This window comes from Myotis nattereri (assembly GCF_964212035.1).
Source record: "Myotis nattereri genome assembly, chromosome: 2".
Lineage (NCBI taxonomy): Eukaryota > Metazoa > Chordata > Mammalia > Chiroptera > Vespertilionidae > Myotis > Myotis nattereri.
In genome coordinates this window covers 199,510,316-199,527,858 of record NC_138076.1, presented here as the reverse complement: position 1 = coordinate 199,527,858, position 17,543 = coordinate 199,510,316, and the positions used below count along the sequence as shown (strand labels likewise).

Sequence of the window (17,543 nt, the reverse complement as noted above, 5' to 3'; positions counted from 1 at the left end):
TTTCATTTTCATCAGCCATGTTTTGTAGCTGCAGGTGTGAGATGTGGGTCGATCATGTATATCTTTGACACAGGCTGCCATTTTACAAAGTCCACTGGATAATTGGTATTTTTATAAGTAGTATAATAAAGGCTATTTTAAGGCGTAAATCTGTTTCCTAACGCTCTTATGTATGTTCTATGCTTTTCATTTGAATTTTCTCTAAACATTAGAGAAAAGGACCGTGGAATTATAAAAGCCAGGTCACCTTTCCTCATGTCACCATGGGCATTGTGATGGTTGCCACTGACACACACGTTTTGCTTTCTTTGCTTTATTTCACTTAGTACTTTTAAAGGTGTGCATTGAGCTATGGAGGGGATAATGGAAATATAAGTCTCTGAGGTAATAAAGTCTAGTCTAGAAGAGATAATGAACAGTGCACAGTAGTATAAAACCAAATTATTGGTATAATGGCAGAGATCATGGATTCAGGAGATAGAGACACTTAAAGTCTTTTCTAAAGAATTTAGTACTTCATTACCCACTGTCTTATACTGTGTGTTAAATTACTTGTAAGAAACATTCATAAACTTTTGCTTTATAGTCTGCTTAGAGTACCCAGCAGTTTTTCTGTCTTTGATCCAAAGGCAGTCAACAGGGCCAGTCCTTGCAGTAAATCATTCCTCAGTGGATCATTCCTTATTCCTGGAATTCAATTCTGTTCCTACCTCTTTGTATTAATAGCTTAAAGGTACTGGCCTCAAATCCTACCCAATTACTCACAATCATTACTCTAGATGTATTATCTAAAACACATTAGTAGTTATTTTCTTGCTTCTCCCTCTGGATTTTCTTTCCACTTCCATATTTTATTTTAATTCTGATGATATTTGGTTTGATAGGGGAAAAAAACTCAAATTTATTAAATCTGTACAATACTCAAATTTATTAAACCTGATAACATGCTAGTTATTTTTCATGTGTGTTCTCTCATTTTATATGCACGCATAAACCCAAGAAGATAGTTATTAACCATTTTCATTTTTGAAGTTCAGGAAACTGAAATCCTGAGATGTTAAATAAATTATCTAACACTGAACAGGTAAGTTTTCTAAAGACTTCAGCATATGGTATTAGAATGTATGTTGGGATGCTTCTTTGAATTAACATGTACTAAAAGACAAAAGCATTATATTTAATGTTGGATATCTTATTCTATCAAAAAGTTGAATGACACATAATAAAGAATTAAAGATGAGATAGATAATAGAACAGTGTATAGAGAAACAGGTCTACGGAGAATTCAGATATTGGAATTATTAGACTCGGATGCTAAAAAAAAAAACACAAAAAAACCCCAGCAAAAACAAATGTCCTTGACATTTTCTAATAAATAAAGGGAAGCTTGAAAAAGTTAGGGAACTGAAAAATGCCAAATGGTGACCGTATATTTGAAAAAGAAACAAGTAGAAATTTTAGAATTGAAAAATAGGATTGAAATTAAGAAAATGGTTTGATAGCAGACCAGACAGAGCTGAAGAAAGAACCAATAAACTGGGAAATAAATATAAGAAACTAGGCAGATGATGTTTTGTTGATTTGTACACTTGAAACCTGTATCACTTGGGGAACCAATGTCACCCCAATAAATTCAACAAAGAAGAAACTATTCAGAATACAACACAGAGAGACAACAATGAAAAGTACAGAAGAGAGAATCAATGATAAATGATAAGGAAAATAAAACTCTAACATCATTTCATTGTAGTCCAATAAACTTTAGCTATTATTACTACTAGGTCACTCACTCCCTGCTTAAATACCTTCAATATTTCTTATTGCCTACAGAATTAAATGTAAATTCTTATACTAAAAACCTTCCTCTAACGCATTTAAACTCACCTCCGACTTCTTCCTAACATAAAATAGCTCATCTATGCTCGTTCTACCTTCATGTTGTTATGATTTATGTTCTACTCCAGCTTTCTTGCCTGAAAACTGAAGTCTTTTACAACCACCTTCCTCTCCAGCCACAGTCCTCCCCTGCCTTTTCATCGTGCTTCATTGATCTGTTATCAATTCTCAAGTTATATTGCATTATAAATTGCATCTCGGATGCCACATTTGATTGTACACTTGTCAAGGGCAGAGATATATATTTTTTAATCCTCACCCAAAGATATTTTCCCACTTATTTTTAGAGAGAGTGGAAGAGAGAGGGAAAGACAGAGAGAAATATCATTGTGAGAAAAACACATCGATTGGTTGCCTCCTGCATGCGCCCCGACTAGGGCCCGGGCTGGAGAGAAGCCTGCAACTGAGGTCAAACCTGGGACCCTTCAGTCTACAGGTGAATGTTCTATCCACTGATCCAAACTGGCTAGGGCAGGGGCAGAGACTTTTTAAAAAATATTTGAAGACATTATTTTTAGAGCAGTTTTAGATTCACAGCAAAATTGAGTAGAGATACAGAGAGTTCTCATATACACTCTGCCTCTACATGGACACAGCCTCCCCCGCCAATCAACACCCCCCCACCACCACCACCAGAGTGGGATACATTTGATACAATCAACAACCCTACATGGAAACATCATTATCCAAACTATGGACCAAAGTCCGTAGTTTACATTAGGGTTCACTCTTCGTGGTGTATAGACTAATGGGGATTAAAATGTCAGGCACTCACTATTATAGAATCATACAGAGCAGTTTTACTGTCCTAGAAATCCTCTCTCCTCCACCTATTTAATCCCTCCCTACCTGCTACCCATGGCTAGAGATTTTTTAAAATTTATCCTTAGAAGGAACATAATAACTGACATCCTTGCCCCCAAATGAATGTTTTTGGATGTATGGTTGAATGAATGAAAGCAGGAAGGACAAATTGGAGAGAAGCAGGGCATCTTTGTCACCCTCTTGCTGACTGATGTTTTGTCTCTGTTTCAATATTGACTCATACTATTCTGTTCTACTCAGAAGACTACCCATGCAAACCTGCCTGTTCTTGAAATGCTACTTCCCACCTGATCCATTAAACTGAAGTCAAGGAGAACTCTGGACATTCTAAAGACGTATTTAATGAAGGATCTATTTAATTCAATGTGCCACACTTGTATTTTCATAACCCTATGTCTAGATTCCCCAGAAGACTGAATTATATTTTTATGTGGGGGGTAGAGTTTTTATATCCTCACTTATTATGAGCAGGAGATGCCTTCATAAATTATTGCTTTTCGGTTGGGATTGTAGACAGTAGCTGTGGAACAGAGAGATTTGCTGGTCTATAAACAATTCAGTCTCAGTCCCTTTTGCATCAATTCAGCTAGCTGTCTAGGACAGAACATTATTGGGAACTAATTAAAATTATAACAGGGAAGTATATGTTTTTGCAGATTTGAACTTGCAATCGTTTCCATAAAAAGCCACAGAGGATTGCCAAATTGTTGTTAAAATAATATAACGTCTCTTTGTGCTAGCAGAAGTTATTTATAAAACATTTGTCATCCTTTCCCAAGTATTTTAAACATTCCAAATGGCATCGTTGATGTTATTTTGTTTTTATATAAACTTAAGAAGAAAATGTTTCACATGCTGCTGATTTTGAAGACATTACTTTCTTTATCCTTCCACCCCACCCCCCAAACAGTTACCACAAGGGAAGACTAATTTAGATTTTTGAAATTTCATTCATTTAGTTTTGACCATATAGGAGGATATCTTTATCTGTGGGGTAATAGTTTTGTATTATAAAAATGTTTTGTACAAATGTCAGTTTCTCATCAAGGTTAATTAATTCACTGGGATATTTTCCTATAGCTTGAGGGATTTCTGAGAGAAATGCTTTGGGGAGGTTTGAATTGGGGTTTTATGAATTGGAGCTATGAAACATCTACTTTAATAAAGATCAATACCCATTTGAAAGATTATGAAGAAAACTTAGCCCGATAATATATTAAAAAATCATGTTCTTTTTAAAGTTAAAGTTTTAGTCATTCATATAATTGTGATAGTCTTCACAGACATGTTGGTTAATTTATCATTATTAACTGAATAATAATACTCTTCTTTCTTGGGATAATACCACAGCGGGTGATATTATTCTAAAAGAGAACAACGCATTCAATAAACATTATCTATAAAACATACTGCTGAGCATATTCCTCAGTATGATCTTGTAATTGATACCAGTTTTAAGTTGAAATCTCAATTCCTGGTCATTAAACTAATTTGCAGTCTTAAAAGGTAAACTGAGTGATTAGGTTCATGGCAGTTCTATTTTTATTCGCAGATAATGCCTCTGAGGTAGCAATTACTGCTCCAGGAACTAGTAACCATAGAAACAGCTCTACAGGCCCAACACCTGACTGCTCACCTCCATCCCCCGATACTGCCCTCAAAAATATTGTAAAAGTTATTCGACCTCAGGTAAGTGCCCAGAATGACATTATCTGCACCATAACGTATTTTGTTTCTGAATCAGTGCATGCAAAACTGACATTGCAATGCCTGGCCTATTTTATGATATGTACATTGATTTTTAGATTAAAAGAAGGGACTTGGAAGGGGATGTTTTCTGCCCTTGGAGTTGATGGTAGACACTGAAATGTATATCAGCTTTTAGCAAAAGGAATTTGTATATTATAGAAAAAACACACAAATGAAGCTTAGGAAATGTGCTATTTCACATCATCTTCCTTTCATAACATTTTAATAGTTATAGTCCAGTTATTAAGTTGTTACTTTTTTTTGGTGTCTCCTGCTCATTTTGTCTTCATTTCTCTGAACATGCTGCATTACTTGTAATCACTTCCCTATCCTCCAGCCCCAGTTGTTTTTATATATTTTCTTTACATTCTCTATTCCTTACGGTCTCCAATTTTGCCTGTGTTTGGTATTTTACATCTCATTGCTCCTTATTTCCCTTCAGTGCTCACGCCTAGCTGGTCTCCCTTTACCTTTTGTTCTTTTCCCTCATGCCTGTCATTTGTCTGTGTGGCTTTCTTTCGCTTCCCTCTTTCTTCTCTTTCAGTTGGATTTCCCAGTAGGCGGTTTGCAGGCAAGCTTTAGAAATATCACTGGGACAAGCTGTTCTGTGATATTTCATTGAAAATAGCACTTATAAAGCTGTTAGCATTATATTTTTGCCAACAGGAGAACTCAGAACATGGACTTGGTCTTGTTCTCAAACCTGGCTCGTTCTGAATGGGCCTCATAAAACCCAAGAGAGGGGGGCTGTGGATCTAATCAATGCCATTCACCATCTACTTAAGTATATAGTATGAACAAGTCCTTTGAGCTAGTTTGTAAGACAGATGTGCCTTTTAAGACTGTTTTGCTGTGAATGAGCCATGATTTCCTTAATATCTTATCTTCTTTTGTATCATTTGTTTAGGACGATTCTTATTATAATCATCATCCTCATTAATAAAATGGCATTTATTTATTTATTTATTTTTTACCTGGAATTAGCCTTTTACTCTCAATATTATGTTATGAATATTCACCCACATTTATGTGCAGTTTAGTTCATTCATTTCCTTTTAAAATTTAAAAATTTTTATTTTTTCCATCACCTTTTATCTCCTCTATGCCCTCTGTTCCCCCTCTACCCCCACAATCACCACACTGTAGTCCATGTCCATGAGTTCTCTCTCTTTTATTTTTATTTTTTCTTCATTTCCCCCCTCCCAAAACCCCCATCCTTGAGCTGACTGCCTGCTCTCTATCTATGAATCTATTCTCTATTTTGCTTGGTAGTTGTTTGTTCATTAAATTCCACATGTAAGTGAAACCATATGGTACTTGTCCTTCTCTGACTGGCTTATTTCACTTAGCATAATGTTCTCCAGGTCATTCATGCTGTCGCAAAGGCTAAAATTTTCTTAAAATGGAATTTAAACCTTACATATCCACCTCAGTTTATAGAATATTTTCTTCTTTTTCTTACTTTTTTTTGGGACACTTTCATATAAATTGTTTCTGTTAACCTTCATTAACTCCAAGGGAATGGATATTCTGGTGTTTTGGGTAAGGATGTTGGCACTCCAAAGGGGCTAAGTTGCACAACTAATTTGCAGTTCTTTTCCTTTCTTTCATCTAATAGTTGTCTCTTCTGGTCCTGTTCAGAGGCTAGAAAAATCCTCACGAGATTGTACAACATGACATCTTTATGAGGAATTTACAGGTTTGGGGTCAGTTAGGCACAGTCACATTTTACACAGAGTCCCAATATGCAGAGGAGAAAAATGTCTTCAAAAACCCTTTCTTCCTCTTCAGGGAAATGTCATCTAGTTCATTTGCTTCAAGAAATAACCTCATTAACCCCATATTTAGATGCTAAATGCCACATTAACTGTCATCGGTTCTCTCATTATATGAAGCTGTTTCTGGTGTTACTGTGAAGCCATAACATTTCCAGAAATTTTAAAATGTCTTAGGTAAGAGATTGTCCTATATGTAAGTTAATAAGATCCATCAATAAACATATTTACTTTTATACCAACATAAATTCTCTAATATAAATGCATGTGGTCATTCAATGAATGAAAAACAGATTTCTTTCTACATATCTGAAGTCTAAGGAAACTTAATCCATAAATCCCTCCTTACATATTCTTTAGCTGTGTTTACTTTGGTAAACTTTGAAGAAAACGAGAGGTAATGTTAAAGCCAGAAATTCCAACTTGACTTTATTCCTCGGTTCATTATTACTAGTAAATGTCTATGAAACTAACTAACTCCAGCTTCCTGTCTTAGCTGTCATAGTGATGATTTGAGGAGGAAAAAAATGAAGCAAGTCAGGAAACTAAGGATTATGGTATTTAACTTAGAACCAATGCAGCCTATAAGTTTGTATGTAATAGAACAATGACTGCTAAGGTGTATAATTGGGAAAGAATATAACCTCAATTTTCTTTTTACCACAGAGACTGTGGTGGATTGCTTATTCCTCCTCATGATGTCTAACCTCCTGGGGCTCCTCATTCACTGTAGAGAGCAGGGAATAGAAAATTAGTGGAAGTAATTATTAGGGAGAATCAGGGTAGCACACGTGATTTCAGGAAAGGGTTTGGAGACTAGAGAGTGTGGGTGGGGGACAGCTGGATGGATAGAACAGGGGACTCCCTGGGGTGTTCTGACAAGTCACAGGTGTGTGAGGGATGGAGAATGGTTGAGATCTAACTGTTCCAAAGAAAAGATAATTGTTGTTAGGTTATATAAGAGCCTATATTTTGATCACAAGTTTAATCCTCTAAAGTGTTTGCTAATTCTGGCTGGAAATGCAAAAAATGTGAAGTTAGATTGACTTATGGGTATTAAAACACTTTTAAAAAAATTACTAATTAGAAATTAATAACATGGTTGGAAAGATCATTTCGCTCTTAAAACTACCTGTATTCATGGATTTGCATTTCTTTGCCTGGGCATTGGCACATGTGTTCATTTTTATTGTGAGAATGATATAGAATTGATGAGGAATAAAAACATAATTTTCATTGCATTCACTGCAAATATATACTACTTAGATAGAGCAAGTTTAGTTACTTCCCCTTCTCTTTTTGTATGTCTTTATCTAGTCTACTTTCCATAACTCTACCTATACATGAGAATATTCATTGTAAACAAGGACTCATTGCATTCAATTTGTGGTAGGGCTGATTATACATTGCATGTTTGGAATTACTGTTAATTACTTAGAAGCCACAGATTTTGCAGTGTTTTGTTGTTTGATTTTATTTGGCATATTTATTTATTTTTTCAATATGTTTTTATTGATTTCAGAGAGGAAGGGAGAGATATAAACATCAATGATAAGAATCATTGACCGGCTGCCTCATGCACTTCCCCTACTGGGGATCAAGCCTGAAACCCGGGCATGTACCCTGACTGGGAATCGAACCATGACCACCTGGTTCATGGGTCGACCTCAACCACTGAGTCACACTGGCTGGGCGTGGCATATTTACTAACTCACTAAGTCACAGCTGTTAGTTCTGTATCCCATGTTTGAGCTTTTTACCTTTGCTTCTTTGGATTCTTTCATGTCATAAAATTCTTCAGATTATGAAATATTCTATTTTCAACTCATAGAGACTGAAATATTTATATACTACTGGTTTCTCTTTGTCTTCCTCCAGTATATTAACCTACAAGGCTGAGCTTCTCTATCAGGATGATTTACCCACATTTTTTAAATGATAACTTTTGATGAACAGAATATTTTAATTTTGGTGAGATCCAGTTTATCAGTTTTTTTCTTTCATGGTTAGTGCTTTTTGTGTTTTGTTCAGTTTGTGAAAATGTGCTCTCATATTTTTTCTAGTTGCTTTCTGGTTCTGGCTTTTATATTTAGTTTTATGATCTATCTCAAATTGTTTTTGTAGGTTGTGAGGTAAGAGTTGAGATTCATTTTTTTTTTCCTACATAGAAAAAGAGTTTTCTCATTGAGTTGACTTAATGCTTTAGTATTGTTTATTACTTTCACTTTCCAATTGTTCATTGTTGGTATATAGAAATGCTGTTGAGTTTTCCATTATCCTGTGTCCTGCCACCTGGATAAACTTATGGAAAAGTTATAGTAGTTCCTTTTAAAAGTAATTTTTAATGGTTTTCTTCTGTCTTCTGAGAATAATGATGGTTTTATTTCTTCTTTTTCTAGTCTTTATGCCTATTGTTATTATTAACTAGTGGCTGGTGCACAAAATTCATGCACATTAAAGGGAATTAAATAGAGGAAATATTTTAATATTGCTATTTGCCCTTTCTCTATAATCAAAATGTCAGAGATGAAAGAAAATTAGTAAAATGTATATGAAAATCTTCCTCCTGTCAGAATCTGGGGTGCACTGCAGGACCCAGAGTCAAGTCCCCACCCACCCATGCGCACCTCAAATCGCTCAAGGCCCTAGCTCGTTTAACTCAGTGGAAAGAGCATCGGCCTATGGACTGAAGGGTCCCAGGTTCGATTCCAGTCAAGGTCACATGCCTGGGTTGCGGGCTTGATCTCCAGTAGGAGACGTGCAGAAGGTAGCCAGTCAATGATTCTCTCTAATCATTGATGTTTCTGTCTGTCTTTCCCGCTCCCTTCCTCTCTGAAATCAATAAAGATATATATTTAAAAAAAGAAAAAAGAAATCACGCAAGACCCAGACCCGGCCGGCTCCACTCCCATTGGGCAATATCCAGACCCAGCCAGCCCCACCCTCATCAAGCCCCGCTGGGCAAGGGGCGCAGCCTCAGGTCCCCCAGCCTGGCGCCGGGCGAGGAGCACAGACTCAGGTCCCTCGTCAAGCCCTGCCTGGTGGGAGGCGCAGCCGCAGGGCCCCCGGCACACTCTCAGGTCCCCTGGCCCAGTGCTGTGGTGGGGGCACAGCCTTAGGTCCCCTGTGAAGCCCTGCCAGGTGGGGGGCGTGGCCTGAGGTACCCTGTCAAGCCCTTTTGGGCAGGGGGTGTGGCCTGAGGTTCCCCATCAAGCCTCGCCAGGTGCAGGGGGGGCAGGGAGGGCCACAGCCTGAGGTCCCCTGTCAAGCCCCACCAGGCAGGGACACAGCCTCAGGTCCCTGCTGATTGCTCATTAAGGCTCATTAAGGGAACTTGGCCTCCGCTGTGGGTAGCCATCTTCTGTTACAGAAAAACCCGCCTCTGCTGTGGGCACAGCTATCTTTGTGATGGTGTGACAGTCCATTTGCATATTTCCTCTTTATTAGATATGATAATATAATACTACTGTGACTGCAGGACAGTTGTGCACGGAACTGGTAAAACCCAAAATCCTTTCCTTATTTGTTATCTTTAAGGGAAAGTATTCAATATTTCAGCATTAAATACAATATAACCTATGTTTATTATTTATACTCTTCTACTCCTAATTTACTGAAAGTTTTTAGCATAAAAGGGTGTTGAAATTTTTCAAAATTTTTCTGTGTATATTTAGATGATCATATGATTTTTCCTTTGTTCTGTTGATGTGATAAATTATATTGTTTTATTTTTTATGTTTTAATTATTTTTTTAATCCTCATCTGAGGATATGTTCCCATTGATTTTTAGAAAGACATGGAGATAGAGATAGAGATAGAGATAGAGAGAGAGAGAGAGATAGAGAGAGAGAGAGAGAGAGAGAGAAAGAGAGAGAGAAAGAAAGAAAAAAAAAGAAAGAAAGAGAGGAAGAGAGAAAGAAAGATTGATTGGTTACCTCCTATGCACACCTTGACTGGGGATAGAACCCTTGACCTAGGTATGTGCCCTGACTGAGAATTGAACCCTCAGCCTTTTGGTGTATGTGACGACACTCAACTAACTGAGCCACCGGGCTAGTGCTACATTGTTTTATTTTTAATGTTAATCAAACTTTGCATTTCTGGGATAAGTTGACTTGGTTATGATGTTCAAGAGACACTTTGGATAAAGCATTAGTATGTAAATAGATGGATTAAATCTAAGGGAGTCAAAGATGACTAATGATCTGGTCCTGGTTGGCTGGGATTTTGCAATGATCTTAATAAAAATAGGAAAGACCTGAGCAGGATTTATTTTGATTAGGAAGAGGGTGGCATGATAAATTTTGTTTTGTAAACTTATTGAGTGTGTGGCATGATATTACAAATTAGAAATATTGATGTGGAGCTCTGGTGAGAGGTAAAAGCTTAAGGTAAAGATTTTATAGACATTTATAGAATTAGATGGTGAAGGGAGATAGTATCAAAGACAGAATGCTAGAAATGTTCACTCTTAAGAGTATAATTAATATTTGTTAAGTACAAAATACAATTTAACTTTCCTGGTTCTTTTGAGAATGGATATTATCTTCATTTTATAGATGAGGAAATTGGAAATCAGTACATTTAAGTAATTTCTTTACATGTACTTTAGAAAGAAGGCCTTAGCAAATGGAGAGAGAGAAGGAGCATTGAGAGATAAAAAAACAAGAAAGGTAAACTATTATCCTAAATATGAACAGAGAAGAAAATTTAAAGAAGAGATTAGTTAACATTATTGAAACTGGTTGGGATGCAAAGCAGAAGGAAGCTCAAAATGTCAACTTGTTTGGTGATTATGAGTTCAAACACCTTCAAGAAAGCAATTTAATTAAAGTGGAGAAGGTAGAAGCTAAATTGCAAAGAGTTGAAGAGTTGAAGAAAAGCAATGCACTGGTTGTAGATTAAGCTTTTGAATAATTTGGTGGTAAAAGGAAAGTATGACAGGTGTTGAAGGAAGGACAGAATTTAAGAAACCAGTGTGTGTGTGTGTGTGTGTGTGTGTGTGTGTGTGTGTTAATGTCAGGATGCATGAAATTAAATCTGGTTGTAAAGAATGGGAAAGAGGAGATTAAAAGTTGATGGGAGGGGGACTGTCTAGGGCGGGGGGATAAAATGGGCACATATGTAATACCCTTTGTAATACTTTAAGCAATAATAAAAAAAAAAGAATACTGGAAAATTATGATATTTAAAAAAAAAAAAGTTGATGGGAGAGACATGAATGATGAGGACTGAAATGTTAAATTTGTAATAGGAGGAGTGACTAAATTTAATTGGCTCCAAAGTTCAAACACTGGCATTCCTGGAGAGTTTGGATAAGGAATTGGCTGTTAAAGCGTTGGATTTTGGGGCTGCACCCTTGGTGTTGGTTTCAGCTGGATGGATTTTTCTACTCTTCCTTTTTCATGGCATGGGGATGTTTGAGAAGTGAACCAAGGTGGAGGCAGAAAAAAAGACAATTTTGGCACAATATCACAGATGAATCATTTTATTAGGTGCTTAATATTGAATTTTATAATAACATTTTAATGAACATAGGTGGATATTAACAGCAAGTCAGCCTGAAAAATTTGGAAATTCTGATTATCTTGGGGCTGTTCCTGGTACAGATCCCACCACATACTTTAAACCCCATCCATAGTAGACTCTGACACAATGAAGTGAGAAGGCTACACATTTTCACAGCTATGGAGGGATCTTATAAAAGAAGCACACAGAGGCCGTAGAGAGATAAAAGTCAAGGGCCCAGGTCTCTCAAGAGACTAAGGCAGATGATTTGAAGAAAGATGAGTTGCTCCTGAATTCCTATCCACGATAGACTCTGTTTAAATCAGGTGGAAACCTGAAGGAAATCAATATTTTAGATATTCTTCTGGACTTTTTTGGGGGTGTTTAATGAGCTAATAATAAGGTAATTTAATAATAATCCATACCATCTCTCCCTTCCATTATTAAGAGTTTAGAATTTGTGGTATATAAAATTCTTGCCAAACTTAGAATACTATTTTACTGGGCACTGTGGGGTTATAGAATATATACGCTAAATTTTAAAATTAGAAATGAGAGTGGGTAAAAAACAGAGTCCTATAACTCAGAGTACAGAATATTGTATTGGGTTGAAGCAAAAAGTAGATAAGAAATAAAAAGGCCTTTTAAAAGATAATCTTTGAAAAATATTTTTCTTTTAGTGTATTGGGCCATTTATTTCTATTATTGACCATGTGTTTCATTTATTTCTTTTTTGCTTTTATTTATCTTTATTGTTGAAAGTATTACAGTTGTTCCCCCCTTCCCCCCCCCATTGACCCCTTCCACTCCACTCCTGCCCTTTAAAAACCCCTACAAGGTAAGTATTTTTTTTTCTTTATTTTAATGATTGGGTTTGAGATTTAAAGAGGTTGAATAATTTTCCCAGTCTTTCAGAGTCACTGACTGGAAGAACTCTGGTCTACTAACTCCAGTCATCTGTTCATGTTAATTAGCTCCTCGGGGAGAAAATCATCAAGATGGAACATTGTATTCCAAAGGGATGATGAAGTTTGAGAGGAGAATAATAGGTTGGAAAAAGGACGAAGAGCAGAAACATAGATGGTTGTAGTTTGTAACCTAACGGAGGAAACCAAAGAAGACTCTGTTCAGTAATCTGGAATCATTGAACCAAAGCCAAGTGAGAAGTGAAAGCTAAAAAAAGAAAGATAATAAAATAATATAAAATAATCTTAGGTGAAACAAAGAACAATTGGGAAAGAAAAAGATATTAAGAAATCAGTGGCCCCAACAATTAATCAGTAGTCCTCAACAAATTAGAATTTCCTGAGAAGATTAAAAAAAAAAATGCCTGGACCCTACCCCAGACGAATTAAATCAGTATCTCTGAAGACAAGTATTTTTTAAAAAATCCTTATCACTGCTCTTTCTAGGAATTCATTTCTAATCATGCTTTTCATCCTCTATGTAACCTTTCTGACCCTCCAACTTGTCAGCAACGTGAGGATGGTATTTGCCTTGCGTCCTTCTCAGGGATGCAGTAAAGCTCAGATCAGATAAAATATGCAGTGGTGCTGTGTAAATTGTAAGGCTCTGTAGCAGCCTGACTTGCTGTTACAGTGATTTAAAAGTGGTGTTTGTCCACATTTGGAATATGACCTTTGAGAGACATTCCTCTCTTGCTGTCTCATCCACAGTGGCTCTGATGATAGCAACTTCAGCTTTTAGGAAATGTGTTTGGGAGCCTTTTAAGTTCCTAAAGTCACTCAAATCTACCCAGAATGATGCTAGCTAACTAGAGGGTATTCCCAACCTCCAGCATTTCATCCCATAGAGGTGTCTGCATAAGTGAGCCATGGAGATATGAAATGAAATTTGGGATGTGAGAGAAGCCCATAAAGATGGACACAGAATTGGGCTAGGCTGAAGGGAAAAGCCAGAATCCAAAAAGCACCCACTACAAACTGTATCTTCCATCTACACTAATAAAAGGCAAACATGCAAATTGACCACACCTTTGCTATGCCTTAAGCCACACCCACCAGCCAATCAGAGTGACTATATGCAAATTAACCCAACCAAGATGGCGGCCAGCAGCCATGGAGCTGGAGCAAGCAGGAGGCTTGATTGCCGCAATGATGGAGGAAGCCAAGCTTCCCGCCTGGCTCTGAGCTCCACTCAAAGCCACAAAGTTTCAATTATAGAAGGTAAATAAACCCCATATACCTGCTTTCAGCAGGCCATGGCCATGGAGCTGGAGCGAGCAGGAGCTGGCAACAAAGTTTTAATTATAGAAGGTAAATAAATCCCAGAATAAGAAAAAAAGAAAAAAAGGAGAGGCTGGGAGCTTCCGTCCTGGGGGGCTTGGCCAGCCTAAAAACGGCCCTCAGCCCCTCACCCAGACTGGCCAGGCACCCCAGTGAGGACCCCCACCCTGAAGGGGGTGTGACCAGCCTGCAAACAGCCGTCAATCCCTCACCAAGGCTGGCCAGGCACCCCAGTGGGGACCCCCACCCTGAAGGGTGTATGACCAGCCTTCAAATACCCATCAGCCCCTCACCCAGGCTGGCCAGGCACCCCAGCAGGACCTCCACCCTGATCCGGGACACCCTTCAGGCAAACCAGCCGGCCCCCACCCATGCACCAGGCCTCTATCCTATATAATAAAAGGGTAATATGCAAACTGACCCTAACAGCAGAACGACTGGGAATGACTGGTCATTATGACACACACTCACCACCAGGGGGCAGATGCTTAATGCAGGAGCTTCCCCCTGGTGGTCAGTGCATTCCCACAGGCGGAGCTCTGCTCAGCCACAAGCCAGGTTGCTGGCTGCCAGTACAGCGGTGGTGGTAGGAGCCTTTCCTGCCTCCTTGGCAGCACTAAGAATGTCCAACTGCAGCTTAGGCCTGCTTCCTGCTAGCAAGTGGACATCCCCCGAGGGCTCCCGGGCTGCCAGAGGGATGTCTGACTTCCAGCTTAGGCCCAATTCCCCAGGGAGCAGGCCTAAACCAGCAGGTGGTCATCCCCCAAGGGATCCCAGACTGCGAGAGGCACAGGCCAGGCTGAGGGGCCCCCCCTGAGTGCACAAATTTTTGTGCACCAGGCCTCTAGTTAATGAATAAAATCACCATCATTCTTTATAGATGCCATGCCAGTCATATGCCAGTAGAATATTATTCATCCTCATTTCTTTTGATGAAACTCTGGCTGTATTTACCCACGTTGAAAATGGGGAATGATTTATTGCTGACCCTTTCTACATGTAAAAAAAAATTCATCTCCTTTTCTAAGCATAAAATCTGATTCTCTGAATTTTGTGGCCACGATGCCCTTTACAACAGCAGACTTTATTAAATGGTTGGGTTTTTTTTTTCTTTTGTGTGGTTATTCAGGTTTTTTCTTCTGCATACATAAAAATCTCAGTGGGTTCCATTCTTTGGCATGTCTTTCTCCCTAGAGCATTTCTAGGCAGTCTGAATAAGAATGCATAGTTGTAGATTTCTCTGGGAGAAATTTCCTTAAAAAATAAAATATCTAGAAACTAGCACTGGCATTATTGTTTTAAATGTCTTCAGTGCGGATTAGAATTTGAAACCTAATCCCATCCCTTGTTATTGACTTGCACTGGGTAAAGTTAAAGGCCTGCAGTAGTTACCTCTGCCTCTCAATTCATGGGAACCTGTTTGACTGCGTGATGAATAGTAGACCTAATATATGAATCTGAAGTTGATCACTTCAACTTCCTACTCTTGCCTGTTCTAAAATTCTGGAATTTAGCTATGAATGTACCACAGAGCACATTGTTACTTTATTTGCTTATTTATTCAGTAAACACAGTTGAGTGCTTATTGGATGCTGGGCATCATAAAATGATATTTACATATAAAAATGACCTCAAAGAACCTTTAATCGACTGCAGGAGACTGTGTTCTAAAGAGATAACATTTAGATTTTCACTGATGGAATTCATTGATTGAATGAATAATCCCAGGGATTATTGTGAGATTTCTCTCAATCTACATTCATTCCCTGTGTATTCTCATCCAGTTCCAGGGCTTTAAATGCTGTCTATATTCCGATGACTCCTAAACTTCTATCTCCAGCCCCGACCACTTCCCTGAACTCAGGCTCATATGTAGCCAGCTACCCTAAATCTCAAATAAATGTCTAAAAAGCATTTTAAGCTTAACATGTGTGGCACTGAACTTTGCTTTTCAGTTCAGGGCAGTACAGGGTAAAGAAATTGATCCCATTCTTGATTCTTTTCTTCTTCTCACACTGTCACATCTGGTCCATCAGAAAACCTTTTAGGGCTGACAATTCTCAACTATGGTTCAGGACCCCTTGGCAGTCTCAAAGACCCTTTCAGGAGGTCTGTGAGGTCAAAACTGTTTTCATAATAATACAAACATATTTTTTCCTTTCCACTCTTATTTGTACAATTGCTTGATGGAGTTTTCCATTGTTGCGTGATGATGTGCAATGACATCATAGCTCTGATGGCTAATGAAATGTGCATTTGGATTCCTATGTTTTTAAAAGTATCTCAGTTTTAATTTTTAATATACTAAATAGTTAAAGATATTACCCCCTGTATGAAAACTCTTTAGTGTTTCCAGTAATTTTTAAGGGTATGAAATGGTCCTGAGATTTTAAAAAAAGTTTAAAAATTATTCCTCTAGTTTTCTTTTCAAAATATATCTTGAATCAGGACCCTCTGACCATCTCTCCTCTGCCACTATCATATAAACCATTAATGCTCTTGCCTGGACTTTTGAAAAAGCCTCTCACTCTGTTTCCTGGCAATGACTGTTGTGCCCTTATTATTCTTTTACAAATTGGCAAGTGGACTTACATAAATCAGATCATGTGATTCATCTGCTAAACTTCCAATGTCTTCCCATCTCACTCAGACTAAAATCATACATCACCTTATGTAATTTGACTCTCTCTTTAACCTCTTAATCGATCTCCTGTCAGTCTCCACGTAGCTCACTTTACTCCAGCCACGCCATCTTTTCTACACTGCCTCAGATAAGCCAGACAGTCCCTGCCTTATGTTTTTGATACTCATCATGGACTTGTCTGGAATGCCCTTCTCCCCCTGACTTACATGGCTTATTATCTTTCTTCCTTCAGGTCATGATATTCAGATGCCACTATGAGGAGACCTTCTCTGACCACTGAATATAAAGTAGCCTCAACTTCACGTTCTAGCTCCTTTAGCTAGTTTTCCTCTGTAACATATTTTAAACCTGATTTAGCATTTATGTGTTGGTCAATATCTTTCCCACTGGAATGGATGTTCTATAAGAATAAGAACAATGTACTGTTGTGATTATTATATGCTCAATCCTAGTACCTAGAACAGCACCTAGTACATAATCAGTGCTCAATAAGTATAATTTTAATTAACAGAGGATGGTTGGGTAAAAGCCAGGGAAGGCAATTCTAGGAAGAGAGTACACAAAAGGAGCTTTATATTTGAATAGAAATTAGATAGATAAAGTGGTATATACACTGTCCAGGGAGCACAATAGAATGAGCAAGGCTTTTATAGATTTTTTACTTAATGCTGTGCCAAATTCACCATAGGGTATTCTAATAAATCAAGAAGTCCCAACCACATATTCTACCGTCTTCCCCTCAATCAGAATGTCTCAATATCTGTGAAGTACTCATTCTGAGTGGTGTTTCTAGAGTAAAAAATGTTCCAGTGGTCAAATGTATTAGGGAATTACAGGGTTAAACACTTTTCTGCACTGAAGGATTTTTCATAGCCTTCCCCTAGTTCCACCCTTGGAAAC

General features: G+C 37.9%; 1 protein-coding gene across 8 annotated transcripts in view; it reads left to right on the top strand.

Annotated features, from left to right (window-relative positions):
- ANKS1B (ankyrin repeat and sterile alpha motif domain containing 1B) overlaps positions 1-17,543 on the top strand; it is an 812,878-nt gene that overhangs the window by 258,426 nt on the left and 536,909 nt on the right. For all 8 annotated transcript variants that reach the window (XM_081080965.1, XM_081080961.1, XM_081080962.1 and 5 more), the window contains exon 11: positions 4,274-4,410. In XM_081080965.1, coding sequence (XP_080937091.1) covers positions 4,274-4,410 — 137 coding nt within the window. The remainder of the gene's footprint in view (positions 1-4,273; positions 4,411-17,543) is intronic.